Raw genomic sequence first — 15,463 nt, 5'->3', positions numbered from 1 at the left:
AGTCTAATCTAAGGCTATATTAATAGAAGCAGAGTGTCCAGAAGGAGGGAGATGATCAATCAACAGAAAAGAGAAGGCTCAGGAAAGGAGATACCTGCCGCCTTCAAGAAGTTAAAGGACTGTCGTGTGGAAGGATTAGCTTTGTCCTAGCTGGGTAGAACTTGAAGCAGGGTAGACCTTGCAGCAGAGGGGCAGATTTCAGCTTGATATAAGGAGAATCTTCCATACATCTAAAAAGGGAATGGTCTGCCTGCAGACAGTAGTAAGTTTTTTCACTGTAGGCCTTCAAGTACAGCAGAAGTTCTTAACTTTTTTTTTTTTAAGGAAGAAAAAACAGAAACACCAAGGCCTTCCCAGACTTCTCTGGCACTCTGGTGAAACCTATGAATTCCTTCTCAGAATAATGTTTATGGCCTGCATTCATAATCAAAGCAAATTGCTAAGTTTCAGTTAGAGGGTTGTGAAAATAAAGTTTATGAAGCAACTAGGTGATCCAGCACAGTAGATAGAGTGCTGAGCCTGGAGTCAGAATTATTGGTGTTAAAATCCAGCCTTAGACACTTACTAGATGTAGTAAATATCTGGGCAAGTCACTTAACCTCTGCTGTCCTCTGAGATCCTTTCTCATCCTGATGGATTTATGATGTGCTAAGGCCTGTGTTATACAAAGAAAGATAGAAACAGTCCCCATCCTCAAGGAGCTTACGTTCTAATAGAGGATATAACATGGAAATACCTACATAAAAACTACATGCAGAGTAGATGAAAGGTAATGCAGAAGAGGAGAGCACTAGCAGTTAGGAGGACTCAGGCCATACGCAGAATGTAGGAGTTAAGATGAGTTGTGAAGGAAGCCAATGAAATGAAAAGGCAGAGGTGACAGGGCATAGGAACGCAGGCAAGGGTAGATGGTCAATGTAAAGTCAGAGAGATGGAAGATGAAGAGTCCTGTCTGAGGAGCTACAAGTAGGCCAGGGTACTTGGATGGAAGAGTTGGTGGAGGGGAAGGCAGGGAGAGCTTCTGAGTTCATGATTCTGGAAGGATTAAGGAGGCACTGGAGCACACTATGCAGGGAGCTGACATTGTCAGGTATATACTTTTGAAAAATCACCTTGGCAGTTGGAAATAGCACCTGCTCTTCCTCCTCCCCCCTCTATCCCTCCTGGTCTTCATGTTGTCTTTTTGTGACATTCCCCAATCTTCTTTAAGCTCTCTTAAATGTTGACTTAGACCAGAATAAGGTTCTCTATACTGATCCCCTTATTGTACAGATGAGGACATGGGGGTAGAAGAAGTGACTTTCACACTGCTAGGATCACACTGCTACTTAGTAGCAGAGCTAGGACTAAAATTCAGGAAAGCCCTGACTTTTAAGCACAGAACCACACTCAGAACCTGTAGGCCAAATAAACGCCAATACCTCTCAACAATAAGTCCTCTGTAGCCATGAAATGATACATGACTGACCTCCCATGAGTGGATTTGAATGGGTTCAAATCCACCCAGATCTTTCTGACTTGAAGGCCAGAACTCTATCCACTAAACCATGTTGTCATATCAGGGAACAAACTCTATTTCAGCTCTTACAATCTTTTCAGTCCTTTCTTCACTTCTAAAGTGGAATAACTGAGGTATAAAAAAGGTGTTGTGAGTTGTTCTGATCAGGCAGAACCAGGTTTGCAGACTCCATTTCAACTCCATCAACTAGACCACAATGCTTTCAATGACTGGAAATGCAATTGTGTGTAGTGAAATGAAGTAAAGTAATCTATTACTTACCATTAGGAAAAGCTAACACACTGATGATGAGAAAGAAGAAAATAACAGAGAGGATGCCTTTCCAAATATTATCTTCTTGAACAGAATCATCCCTGAAAATAGGAAGACAAAATAAAATTATTGTTATTTCTTGGTTACAGCAATGTCCTTAGAGCTTTATTGTGCATAAAAACACAGCCTTCTGCTTAGCCTTCCAGTCCAGTATGTTTTTTTTTTAATAAGGAAATTGAACTAAGAAAGGAAAGTGGGTTGGTGCCTACAGAGACACATTCAGGAATTAGAGTAAGGAGAAATGGTGATGAGATCAAATATAGAAAAAAATGCCTGAAACATCCAAACAATGAAGAGGGAAATACTGACAACCTATCTCAGATCCAGTCCTACTTGTGATTTTTCTTTATTCCCTTCTCTAATAAACTTCATCATGCCAAAGGCATTAAGGGTGGTAGGCCCTGTTGTCTCTCTCTCCTGCAGCCAACAGCAAACCTAAAGAAATGACCTCTAGAAGCAGATGAGACAGACAGTACTCCCTTTGGGGGCCATCCCAGAGCCATTCTGTCCTAGAGTCTTCCTTTATAGAGTTAAATGGAGGTCAAATGGTTGAATGTGTGATGAGAATAGGAAAAAGGAAAAAAAAATTGCATAAAAAAGAAGCTTAAAAGGAAATCAGTGGGAAGAAAAAGATCATAGTCATTATTGAAAACAAAGGAATTATGAGAGGGGCGCTAGGTGGCGCAGTGGATAGAGCACTAGCCCTGGAGTCAGGAGGACCTGAGTTCAAGTCCGGCCTTAAACACATAACACTTACTAGTTGTGTGACCCTGGGCAAGTCACTTAACTCCACTGCCTAGCCAAAAAATAAATAAATCAAAGGAATTATGACCAAAGGAAAGGAATAGAATTATCATAAACCAGGGAAAATTTTCAAGACTGACGATAACCACTAGCAGGGGAGAGGAAGAAAAAGACTCTTAAAGTTTACATGAAGAGAGTCTAATGACACATTTGGTGACTGGAAGAAGGGAAAAATGAAAACTGAGAATATCAGATTAGATAACAGGAAGATTATTTGAATTATTGATAATGATTGAAAGCAGGGAGATATGGGAGAGAATTAAGTTCAGCCTTTCTATTATTGTGTTTGGATAGATGGTAGAAAAGTAAAAGCAAGATGAGAGAGAAGGAAACATGAGATTGTTCTGAAGGGGAAGAAGATAATGTGCCCAACTGAAGGAACAGCAACATTACCATAAAAGTACTCATAATAATCACTTGTTTCCTAGGAAGGGTGATAGGAAAGGAACTCTTCTAGCAGGAAGGCAAGAAATCAAGATGAAAACTAAGCAACAGGGTTGAACAAAGTGGAAAATTTTAAAGGACAGAATAACTGGACAAGAAAATATGCAAATTACCCAAATTATTCATATATTTGAAGAGTTGTGAGGGGAAAATATTCTGGAGGGCAAAGATGTCTCAGCGTCTTACATGTCTATGCTATATGACTGACATTTTGATTAGCTGTTGAACTATGGTTTTACAAATGGCAGAAATTAATTTGCTCCAAGGCCAGTGCTATCATATTACACTTTTGTGTGGTCACACGACACCAAGGCTGCTAAATATGCAAAACAGAGAAGTGTCATCATGTAGGTCATGCATCCAATTCACTTGTCATTCCAAAATGACTGGCAGATTAAAAAAACTAACCTGTAGGTCTCTCCTTTGAAGAATGGGGATCATAAAAGTAATATAATTTAGTTTATCATTTTGATTAACCCTATAAATTCTGATATGGGTCAAAGATCTGAGGGCTCACTTTATGAATTCTTAAATATTTGATCAGAAACAAAAACACAAGTTCTGGGGACTTCTTAAAACCACAGAAGTATCATGATTAGGCATCATGACAATGTTGCAACTCAACCACCACCATCATCATCATTACTGTGCTGAACACAGCCTATGCCCTATAGAACTCTTACAACATATTCCAAGGAACTCTCTATTAAGGATTCAGATCGACTGGAAAAATGTAGGGAATTAATGTATTTCCATTTAGAAAATGACCCCTGGGGTCACATAAATTTCCACACCTATAATTAGGGATATGACAAAACCACAATCTCAGAATAGGACTGATATAAGAGACCTTAGTAATCATCTAGGCCACCCCTTTGTCTCAGACACCTACCAGCTGTGTGACCCGGGTCAATAAGAGCTAGCATTTATATAGCATCTATGTGCCACAGACTGTGCTAAATACTTTACAAATATCTCATTTAATCCTCACAACAACCCTGTGAAGTTGGTGCTACTGTTCCCCCCATTTTACAGATAAGGAAACTAAGGCAAACAGGGTTAAGTAACTTGGCCAGAGTCACACAGCTAGTTAAGTATTTTGAGGCCAGATCTAAACTCAGGTCTTCCTGACTCCAGGGCCAGCATTTATCCTCTGTGCCACCAAGCTGTTTCAGCCACTAATGTCAAGGCACTTAACTGGCCTCAGTTTCTTTATCAATAAAATGGGGATATATATATAGCACCAGGTTTATTGTGAGGATCACATGAGATAATTATAAAGCTTTGCAAACCTTAAATCGACACATAAATTCTACTATTATTATTACTGTGCTATAAGCATTTTGCTAAGCTCTGTCAGTAAGATTGTATTGATTAGTGCACTATGATTAGCGGTAGAGTCGGCACTCGAACCCAGCCCACCTGACTAAGGGTTTTTCCTGCCATCCCAGAATACTTCCCTTTTGTTTTCTACAGACTCATGATATGTGTCACCAGTCAAGCTAAACCTTTGCTAACACTGTTAGATGTGTCCTAAGATATGTCTCTTTTTCTACCCACATCTGTCTCCTTTATTTAAAATCAACTAAACAAAATTCTTTGAAGTATGTAGCAAAACTATAAACCACAGAAACTGAACAATGCATTAAAACAATGAAAGTCTACTTTCAGGCTTTTTCCTTCTTTCTTTTTTTTTTAAATTAGGTAGGGAGAGGAGGCTGTTGACCTGTGATTTCATCAGTGTGGGAAAGGCCCAGTGCTGAAATTCTCTACTGTTAGCTTCTGATCTTACGAGAGTTGAAGATGGGGGAAAACTACAAAATTAAGTGACTAGGCCACAGTCACACAGCTAATATATGTCACAGGCAGTTCTGACCCAGGTCTTTGAGACACTCTGGCAGGCTCTCTATCCACTTCCTTCTCACTTTCAGGTTTGTTAGGTAACAAATCCATTCCTTCGTTTAACACTGAATGCCTACTTTGTTCAAGGTAACAGAGCTAGGAGCTGAGAAACATACCTCTACCCTCAAAGAGCTTACAAAGCACTTTTTTACATTTGTTCCCTTATCTGAATCTTACTGGAAACCCTCTGAGGTAGGCATTGTTTGATGCTTTGAGATGTGCTTATTTGACAAACAAGAGGTGAGGCACAGAACTTAAATGTCTTGTTTACATGTATGATCTTCGAGGTATGTCACTTAATTTCCTTTTGGTCTCAGTTTCCTCACCTGTAAAAGGAAGGAGTTGAACTAGTTGGTCTCTGGGATCCTTTCCTTTTTTTAAAAATTTTGTTAAATTTTTTTTATTTTTTTGGATCCGTTCCTTTTTTAGTAGCACCTAGGCAGCTAGGTGGTGAAGTTGATAAGAGCATAGGACTTCGAATAAGGAAGACCTGGCTTCGAATTCTGTCTCGAACCTTTTCTAGCTGTGTAACCCAGGGTTGTTGTGAGGATATAAGGTATTTATAAAGTGCTCTGCAAGCCTATTAAAACACTATACAAATGCTGGCTATATTATTATTATTGTTATCATCATCATCATCCTCTGACTTGTCTAAGACCATAGAACCAGTGGTAGGGCAACAACTGAAACTTAGGAATCCTGACCTCAATATGGGATCCAGGACAAGACATTTTAACTTTTCATCATAAATATAAGTGTTTGTATTCAGTCTCTAAACCATGTGGAAAATTAGGAAGAGGAGGGAGTCCTCTTTCCAGGACCTCTGAGTAATCATATGGTAACGCAGAAGTATATGGTAACAAAACAACTGAGGAAACCCAACTTGAAGCCTTCCTCTTCTATTTATCTGATGAGCAAATGATTTTAATTTAGTTTACAGATTCAAGTTCTTTATAGCTAGTATTCCTCTAGAGATGAAGGGGAAGAGTCACTGGAGTCTAATCATATGCATGACAAATATCTGCAACCAAAAAAAGAGCACTGTGTGATGAAATTCCTGGGTTGTAAAAGCTAAAGTAATTTGTGGGAAAATACTATGAAAAATGTAATTATTATCACCATGATCCCTCTAAGCTAAGGGATCTTTGTTTGCAAAAGTTGATTCTAGAAAATCATGCTATTAAAACTGAGAATAACTCCTCAAAATCAGAAGTCCAGGACTATAAAGTCCCACACTAGGAAAAGTTGTATTCAGACTTTGTTTTTGCCAACCTAGAGAGCTGTTGCAAGGCAGCTAAATAAAGACTCAGACAGCTGAGTAGCAGTGAATACCTCAGTAATCAATTCAAACTCAAATCACCTTCACATAGAACTTCTGTGAGGTGGCTGTTCTCTAACTAAAAGGAAAGTCATCCTGTTTCCCACCCAAGTCATTTACTACTGATAGGAGCACTTGAAACACACGTACAAAAGTTCTGTTTGACCACTGTCAAAAATCTTTTTTCTCCCTACGGAAAATGTAACCCCAGGATACAAAGTAAAGAGATGTAACTCACTTTGGCTGTGGGTCTGAAGGTTACTTTAATGTCTACCCTATAGAAAATAAGATAAAGTGGGGGGGGATGGGTACTCATTTGATTTTGAAATACTTTCATTGTGATATCAATCAAGGAGAGGAAAAGCAAGGTTTTAAGAAATTCCATCTGTATAAAAGATTTCACATAGACTGGAGGAATTGGCATTTTTAGGATCATGACATCTCTACAACTGTCAGATTGATTGGTGGCTATATCTATATGGTGTTCATAAACAATAAGATGAAAGGAAGACAAATAAGATATAACAACTTAAAAAATGAAAAAAATGTATTTGAGAAGCAAGAAATGAGGTCAGGTGCCCTGGATATTACTTCATCTTTGTATCTTCAACACCTGGCCCAGAGCCTTCTGTGCACATAGCACCTCTATCGAATTCTGTATTGCTATTTATGTGTCATATTTTTTTTTGCTAGATTCTAAGTTAACTGAATGGGCAGAGACCTATCTAATTTAGACTTTGCATCTTCCCCAGTGACCGAAACAGTGCCCAGTACACTCTAGGTTCTTAATAAATGTTTGCTGAATGGTTGAAAGTAGATGCTTAATAAATGTCTAATTGAATCGTTAAACCAAAGCTCCTTGGCAAAACATCATCTTCCCTAAGGAAAAAGATTTGTGCTCAATTAGTCAAAAAAGCTGATTCTCATCAATTCTGTACACAGGTACTGATAGGAGGGTAGCCTAATAATCAACATCTTATGAGCTGATAGAATTTGGTATTTCTAAGGCAAAAGCATGAGCTGAAGAAACCAGTAATTCAACAATTCACATATTACTCATTTCTAAGGAACTATAAGTTATGAATCATGGCAAAGAATAAATATGAGGGCACTGCTATACAATATTATACTCAGAACTTAAGGCAAAGATTATTTTGGGCCTGCTTTGGTTGCACAAATACAGAAGGTATCCAGGTACCTATTTTGAAAAATGAATAAAATTATTCATTAATATTCACAGTTCTTCATAATATTCATGGTGGCAAATTTTAAATTTAAAATCTTGGGGAAAATGTTCCAGTAACATCTAACTTAGTTTATGTTATGGTGCTTCCAGTTTGCCTAGTTGCTATTTACAAAGCAATTACTGGCAAATACAAACTTGTTAGTGGCTTGTGTTAAAGCACCTTAAAAATTTCTATTACTAAATTTGGGGCATGTCTATGTAGTATATAAGATTACCACAAGAGATTATCTGAGCATTATTTCTCATTTACTGCTAAAGTACTTAGAAGTATTTCTCATCTTTCTTTGTAGTAACTAATCTCTGAAAAACAGAAAACAAAGTTTTTTTAAAAACTCACCAAAACGACTGCGCAAAATAGCAGTGCACCCAAAATCTTGTTCAAGACTAAGTATATAATGCTGAAGATTCTAAGATAGATATTATAAAATAATATGGATAGAAGAGAATGATTGTTTTTATGACATTACTAGAGTTCACGGTGCAAAAAAACCCCTCTATGGAAGGATCTCTGCTAAAAGGGATAAAAATAATTACAATTAAGTAAATAAGATAAAGCTGGTATAAAAATCACAGGACCTTAATGCTCATTCAACACAGTGCCAGCCCCTCCTTCTTAACAAATCAGGAAACAGGCCTACAGACAATCGTCACCATAGCTTTAACTTAAATAGCATCTTAGAGTTACAAAGCATTTTCTTGTACATTCTATCCTAAAAATTTAGTTGGAAAAGAACATTGAAATTATCTAATGCTAGCCCTAGAGATGTATTAAATCCTTTCCTTAATCATTTTTGACAAATGGCCACCCAGCCTCTGCTAGAACACTATGTATAACCTTGAATCATGTATGACTTCAGGGAGAAAGAGGCTACTGAGAAGGTTAAATGCACTGAAAAACTGGATAGGTGATCAAGTCGACTAATAGTACATATGTTTTTACATAAAGATCAAATTACTATTTGATACCCTGAAAATATGATTTTTATCTCTTCCTGATGGCCAGGGTTCTAAAAAAAAAATGAAGATGTCATGCAGTTTGTTTTTATAAAACTCATGAGATCCTAGATCTAGAGCTGGAAGAGACCTCAGAGGTCAACTAGTTCAACCCCTAACTCTGAATATGAGGAAACTGAGGCCCAAAAGGTTAATTAACCCGTCCATGGACAAACAGGTACCAGAGCCTGGAAGTGGACTCAAGTCCCCCGACTCCAAGTCAGGGCTTTTTACACTACACAAAGATGTCTTCATCCTTCTGATGGGGGGAAGAGGGGGAGGAAGAGACACACAACTGTATCAAGAATCAGACCTGTGATTACACTGGCACTGGAAACTCTGGAGGAGTTACAAAGATTAGGAGGTTAAAATAATTAAAAACACAGATATATCCAGATATGTGTGTAGTGCCACTGACTTCATTAAACAAGGATGATAAATTCACTCTAGCATCTGCTACTCTACTGCTGTGGCAATTTAACATCAAATTCATAGCAGTATACACTAAAAGAGAGAAACTCTTTCCTGAGCATAAGTTTCAGTAATAACAAACAGGAAGAGAGAGTTCTACTCTCCTGGGGCCTTGGGTGAACTAAGACACAAGGAGATGATACAGTTATTATCATTTCTCCCTCTTAAAAACAAAAACAACCCACTTTCATCATTTCCTCAGGCTCACTGGTTTCCTCACTATAAACCCTTGTTAAAGAGTTAAATTGAAGTTAATATAAAATGTGAACATCTATTAACCTGATCAATAGACATTCCAAAGCATTTTCTTCTCAGCAACATGCCTTCCTTACAGCCATCATTCAAATATTACATATGATTTAGGAGAGTTGAGATGAAGCCAACGTGGGGTGATACAGTGACATTTCCCAATGTACTCTGTATTTGGTGACTGCATGATTTATCTCTCAAGCACGAACTCTGTTCCCTGGGACATCAGTGTGGGAAGAAGGGAGGACAAATCAAAGACCTGTCCTTCCCCCAACACTTATACAAATGATCACCATGAAAGGCAGCAGTACTCTCAAATGCCAAGGGCAACCACTCATTGGCAAACACACAGGCAAAGCGCCTATGGAAATCTGCCCAAGGAAAGAAAGAACACCATACTGAGACAAAATGGATCTTATCTATAGGGTTTCAGTCTGTAGGCTGTGGATGAGGCAGCTTGGAGGAACTCTTTAATACTGGAGTGAGAAGTGTGGGGTGTGTCTGTAAAACAGAGAACTAAAGGGGAAGAAGGAAGGAAGGAGAGTTTTGGAAATTCCTTCAAAAGCCCACAGCTCAAAGGTCGGTTGGTCTGACAGCCCAAAAGCACAAGAATCCACCGCCCCCCCCCCGTTTTTTCCCCCCTCCAGAGACCCAAGCTCATATGTCTGGAGAGCCTCCTTGTCCTCCTGGGTGTGGGTTGGGTGGGCATGAGTGAGGCGTGGAGAGGAATGTCTTTAGGGATGTCAGTTCGGGGTGGGGGGAGGTTTGAATGGGGCTCCCATCCTGGTCAAGCCCCGCCTCACCTTCATCCCTTCATCCCTTCCCACCCTGCTGCCTTCATCCTCCATGCCCCCTACTCAAGTGTCTCCCTTCCCCGCCCCGTGCCTCCAACCCCTTCACCCCAGTGCCTCCCTCCCCTGCCCCCCACCCCCATCCCGGCGTCTTCATCCCCCCAGCTCTCCGGGTGGTGGTCGCGGCCCAAGGCCGGCCGGCCCTCCCGCCTGGCCGGTGTCCCGGGGCCCACGCCGGCGGCCGGCTCCTCACCTGGTAAAGGCGAAGTACATGAGGCTGACGATGGTGAAGCTGAGCAGGGTGATGGTGTGCGGCCGGTAGAAGAAATCGATGGTGATGTCCTCCACTTGCTGCTCGTTGATCATCCGGAAATGCAGCTTGTAGTTCACATCGTCTTTGCTCAGGGTCCGGCTCCCCACGCAGGACGCCATGACCCCCCCAGACCACCACCCCCACACCTCTCCCCTTCCTGCAGGAGCGCCAGCGGTGGCGGAGGAGGAGGTGGGGGTGGCCGCAGCTGCCTCGGCCCGCGCCAGGGACCAGCGAGGGAGGGACCGAAGGAGGCTGGGCAGGCTAGCGTGCTGGCTGGCTGGGCCGGCGGGAGGGCGAGCGAGCGGCCGGCTGCGGCTGGGGGTGAAAGCGAGCAAAGGCGAGAGCGCGCACACACGCGCGGGCGAGCGAGAGAACGAGGGAGGCAGGGAAGCGGTGACAGTGGTTCTGCTTTCTCTGCTCGGAAGGAGAGGGGAACGTAGAGCCCTGAAAAGGTCAGTCAGGGGGAAAAGAGATCTCTTCTCCTCTAAAATTTGTCCCTACTCCCTTGCTGAATAAAATTTAGAGAAAGTAGGACGAAAGAAGGAAAAATATATCGCTATGTGTCAACTCTTCTCCCGCTCCATTCCCCCTTAACTCCCCCCGCCGGGACTGCAGATGGGTTCGTCCACTCCGGGCAGCCCACGTGGGGAGAAGGAGCGAGGCTGATCGCGGCGGGGGCGCTGCGCGAGCTGGAGGGCGGCGGACCCGGGGGCTGCGGAGGTTCGTGGAGGACCCGGAGAAGCCGCAGACGCCGCCAACAGAGCCTCGGGGGTCCGCGGGCGGGAGGCTGGGCTGTCCGTTCCCAGAGGCCCTGGCTTGGTGATCCTGGCTGTAGGAAAGCGGAGGAGGACGGAGCGTGACCTGCCGCAGGTAAAGTCGGGGTGAAGGTGTTTCCGCGACTTGGGGCTGGGGGCCGTCTGACGCTCCCACCCGCCCCCAGCCGGCTCCGCACCCTTGGGATAATGATCCTGGTTCCTGCCACTCCCCCTCTCTCCCTTTGGCCCTGATTGTCTGCGGGCAAAAAGCTTGTTTACTTCCGGCCTGTCTGGTGTATTTTTGAATTATGGGGCTCTCCTCTGCTTTTTGCTAGGAACCCTTGATGCGGACTTGGAGGCACCCATTGGGGTAGTGTAGACCTTTTTTTTTCATCTTCTTATGGACCCTCCCCTTAATAGCAGACTGGTGAAGTCTGTGGACCCTTTCTCAGAATAATATTTTTAAATGCACGAAATAAAACGTGATTACAAAGGCAACTAATTATATTGAAACGTTAAATTAATTGGAACATTAGAAGTTCCAAGTTCACGGACTCCCTGAAATCTGACCATGGATCCTCCAGGTGGACATCAGGTTAAGAACCCCTGGTGTCAAGCCCAGTTTATAAAGGGGCTTCCAGGCTACCACCTGAGGCCAGGGTCTGGCAGACTTAAAATAGATTATTAAATCTAAATGACGAAATTACTGTAATTAATACACTCTTTAGCAGTTTGTATTCATTCCCTAGGAGAGTGTCCCGGATATTATCAATACTGATTGCTTTCCCCCCCCCTTAACTCTGCAAGGTCTGTTGTCTGAGAAAGGTATATATTTGAGGGGAAGAAAATGATCTAACGTAAAGGCAATAGCTAGCTTGCCGCCATGCACGGCATGTAACTATCATTGAGTATTTTAATGAACTACAAAGTTAATTAAGGTTTTTTTCCCCTCCTGTGGAAATTGGTTCCCATAAGACAAATTATCAAGTGGAATTTATAAGCATTCTCAAATGTATTGTTCTTTGCCAAGCACTGTAGAAGCAAATTAGTAGTTCCCAGGTAAGTGTTAATTTAAAATATACAAAGAGCATTAGATGTGTAGCTAGAGAGGGCCTGGGTGGGAATCCTGGTTTTTGCCGTTAATTTTGCTGTTAATTTGAGTAACTTTTGTACTGGTGGTGTGAGGTGTTCAGGAGGACTAGAACTGCTGGTGTGAGGACTTCTTCGGCCCTTTTGAGGGCTGCTCGTTTAAAACCTTTGGTGTCCACCTGATTCATCCAACTGTCATCTGTGGCTGAAAAGAAGCTGCTGGAGAACACTATTGCACGTGGTGGTTTTCCAAGCTGGTGTCTACAGGTTCCCCTGCCTGTATTGAGGCTCTTGGCGGTCCTTGTGTTGGCACTTGTCTGCTCCACCAACCTGGATGTGAGGATCTCCCCCTGGTATGCTGAGGTGGGGCTTACTGGCTTTCTGGAATGCCTCCAGTCCTGTGCTGCTCCTCTTCCCACAGAATGAGAGGGGCCCTTTCCTGTTAATACCCCAAGCTTCCCAGGCTACAAGATTGCTGTGCCCTGTCTTTTTGCTGGCTCAGGGTTTTTCCTGGTTCTATATTTTCTGGGCTTTCAGAGGTCAATGAGAGTGAGAGCAATTTAACTTCTTACTCAGACATCTCTGCCCTGGCTAGATCTCTTGTTGTTGTTGTTGTGTTTGTCCTTCATCCTAGAAGAAGACCATGGCATCAGGGAGGTGATGACAGGACTTGCAATTGACTTTGATTTGAGTGAGGGAGGGTTGTATAAGGTCACCAGCCTCACTTTCTCCTCAGTTCTCTTTTAAAGTGAAGGAGGAACAACAACCTGAGTAACTAGGGTGCCAGCTAGTACCTTGTGAGCTCCTTAAAAGTAGGGATTGTGGGGCAGCGAGGTGGCCAAGTAGATAGAGCACTGGCCCTGAAGTCAGGAGTACCTGTGTTCAAATCCAGCCTCAGACCAAACACTTGACGGTTACTAGCTATGTGACTCAGGGCAAGTCACTAACCCCAGTTGCCTTAAAAAAAAAAAGTAGGGATTGTGTGTTTGCTTATCTTTGTATACCTTGTATGTATCACTGTCCCTGGAACTTAGTACTTAATAAATAGCTTGTTAGCTTGAACTTTTATGACTCCAGCTTCCCCTTGTGTAAAATGGAATTGGATTAGATAACCTCTAAGGTCCTTTCCCTCTCTAATGTTCTATGGTTCTATTTACCTGTGTGTTAGCCATTCATTGTCTGTGCATTTCCCCTATTTTACAGACTTGAGATCTAAAGTGATAAGTTACTTGCTCATAGTCAAACAACTAGCTAGTGGCAGTGAGGATTAAAACCTTGTGCCCCTTACTTCAGGGTCAGTCATAAGAGTTCCAGATGACTGGACTGAATTGGGAGCTGTATTCACACATTTAGATGAATATATAGATAGTGCATTTATTAAGCACTTGCTATGTACCAGACACTGTGCTAGCTACTAGAAATACAAATATGAGCAAAAAGAAAGACTTTCTTTGCCCTCAAGGAGCTTACATTCTAGATAACATATAACAAGGAGTATAAAAGGTGGGAGGTACTAAGAACTAAGGTTCAAAAGAATTCTGGGTAGTCATGGGCTGAAGGATGTTTGCAGTAAGCCTGACATGGGCGCTTCCTCAAATGGACGTCTGAGGACAACTTGCCAAGCAGAGGAGGAGTTTGTAGGGTTCAATTTGAAGTTGACCACTGGAGGTTATTTTGAGGGAGGGTAGTAAAGTGCTTAGTAATAGAATTGTAGAGCTATGTTGTGGTAGGTCCTCAATCTTATCTGTAAATAAAGGTCCAGCCTCCTTGAAGAGGGGAAAACTGAAGTCCTAAGAAGCTGTGACTTCTCTAGCATCATACAGATATTAGTGAGTCAGGGCTTCCATGGCACTGTGGAAAGGATGCTGGATTTGGAGTCAAAGGACCTGGATTTGAGTCATGGCTCTGCCACTCAATACTGTGTGACCTTGGGCATGTCACAGCTCAATTTCTTCATCTGAAGAGCAGTTAGGTGGTACAGTAGATAGGGTACCAGGCCTGGAGTCAGGATGACCTGAGTTCACATGCAGCCTAAGACATTTACTAGCTGTATGACCCTAGGCAAGTCACTTAGCCTCTTAGTTTACTCATCTGCAAAATGTGGATACTAATGGCACCTACCTCCTAGGACTGTTCTGATCATCAATGAGATAATAATTGTAAAGCACTTACCTCAGTGTCTGGCACACAGCGCTACATAAATGTTAGCTATGATTATTATTATCTGTATAGCAAAGGAACTGGACCCATGAAGAAAGTCTGTGATAAGGGAGTTGGACAATATAGCTTTTAAGATCCCCTCTGACTCCAAATCTCTGATCTCTGATCCTATGACCCCAAAATGTAGAGTTCTTCTGTCTCATTCAGACCCTGGAAGTTATAATGGTTCAACCCATTAATTTTATGGTGAAGAAACTGAGGCTCTTAAAAGTTAATTTACTTGTACAAGTTCACATAGCTAGTTCACATAGGTCTGAAACTCAGGTTCTTAAATGCATTGTAGCTTTAAGGAGTAGAAGTTAAAAAAAGACATAGAAGAATGAATATTTAAGTAAAGAGATTTGGAAAGATTCTTCACTGCCAAAGATTTATGAAAAAAATTTTAGTAATAAATAGATGAAGCGTTGTATGGTAGTTGGAGTGCTGGCCTTGAAATCAGGAAGGTCTGAATTTAAGTCCTGCTTCTGACTCTACTGGGTTATAGAGCTAAGTGGGCCTGCCTCTTTCCATTCTAATTCTGCCTCAACTGAGCAAAACACCTAAAGCTCTCCAAGGCTCAGACCACTCTCTTAACCTACTTAGAAATAAGTACTGATCATCTGATTTTCCATATCAGCGGTTACACTGATAAAATCATAGTTCAGGATAAAATTTCAAATTTTGTTCAAATCCTACCTTAATGATAACTACTGCAGTGAACTTGGACAGGTCGGTTAACTTTTTTAGACTGAAGTTTTTTCATCTATGTAGTGAGGGGGTTAGTTGATGGCCTCTGGAGGAACCCTCCAGCTCTAACCCTAAGTAGATGCAGAATATTTCTCAAGTATTATAAAAATGTTTCTATGATCTTATTAGCATGAATGGGCCTTCCCATAGTGCAGATTATAAACCAGTTCCTGCCTTCCTATCCCTTTTAATCTTGTCACAGTGCTAAGTGGTACAGTAGAGGGTTGGACTTGGAGTCAGGAAGTTTGAATCCTGGTTCAGACATTTACTAGTTGTGTGGGCAAGTCACTTAAATTTCTATTTGCCTCAGT

At 41.8% G+C, this 15,463-nt stretch overlaps 2 protein-coding genes across 2 annotated transcripts in view; one reads left to right on the top strand and one right to left on the bottom strand.

The window, feature by feature from the left end:
* The window catches only part of PTDSS1 (phosphatidylserine synthase 1), a 65,055-nt gene extending 54,343 nt beyond the window's left edge, over positions 1-10,712 (bottom strand). Inside the window, exons 1-2 of the mRNA XM_020968851.2 lie at positions 10,303-10,712; positions 1,781-1,872 (exon numbers count right to left, since the gene is read on the bottom strand). Of these exons, the coding sequence (XP_020824510.1) occupies positions 1,781-1,872; positions 10,303-10,481 (271 nt within the window). The 5' untranslated portion in view covers positions 10,482-10,712. The remainder of the gene's footprint in view (positions 1-1,780; positions 1,873-10,302) is intronic.
* A 354-nt stretch (positions 10,713-11,066) lies between these two features.
* MTERF3 (mitochondrial transcription termination factor 3) overlaps positions 11,067-15,463 on the top strand; it is a 52,835-nt gene continuing 48,438 nt past the window's right edge. The window contains exon 1 of the mRNA XM_020968862.2: positions 11,067-11,232. The gene's annotated coding sequence lies outside the window, so the exon portion shown is untranslated. The remainder of the gene's footprint in view (positions 11,233-15,463) is intronic.

This window comes from Phascolarctos cinereus, unplaced genomic scaffold (genome assembly GCF_003287225.1).
Source record: "Phascolarctos cinereus isolate Bilbo 61053 unplaced genomic scaffold, phaCin_HiC Scaffold_4;HRSCAF=312, whole genome shotgun sequence".
Lineage (NCBI taxonomy): Eukaryota > Metazoa > Chordata > Mammalia > Diprotodontia > Phascolarctidae > Phascolarctos > Phascolarctos cinereus.
This window is presented reverse-complemented; position numbering and strand designations above follow the sequence as displayed.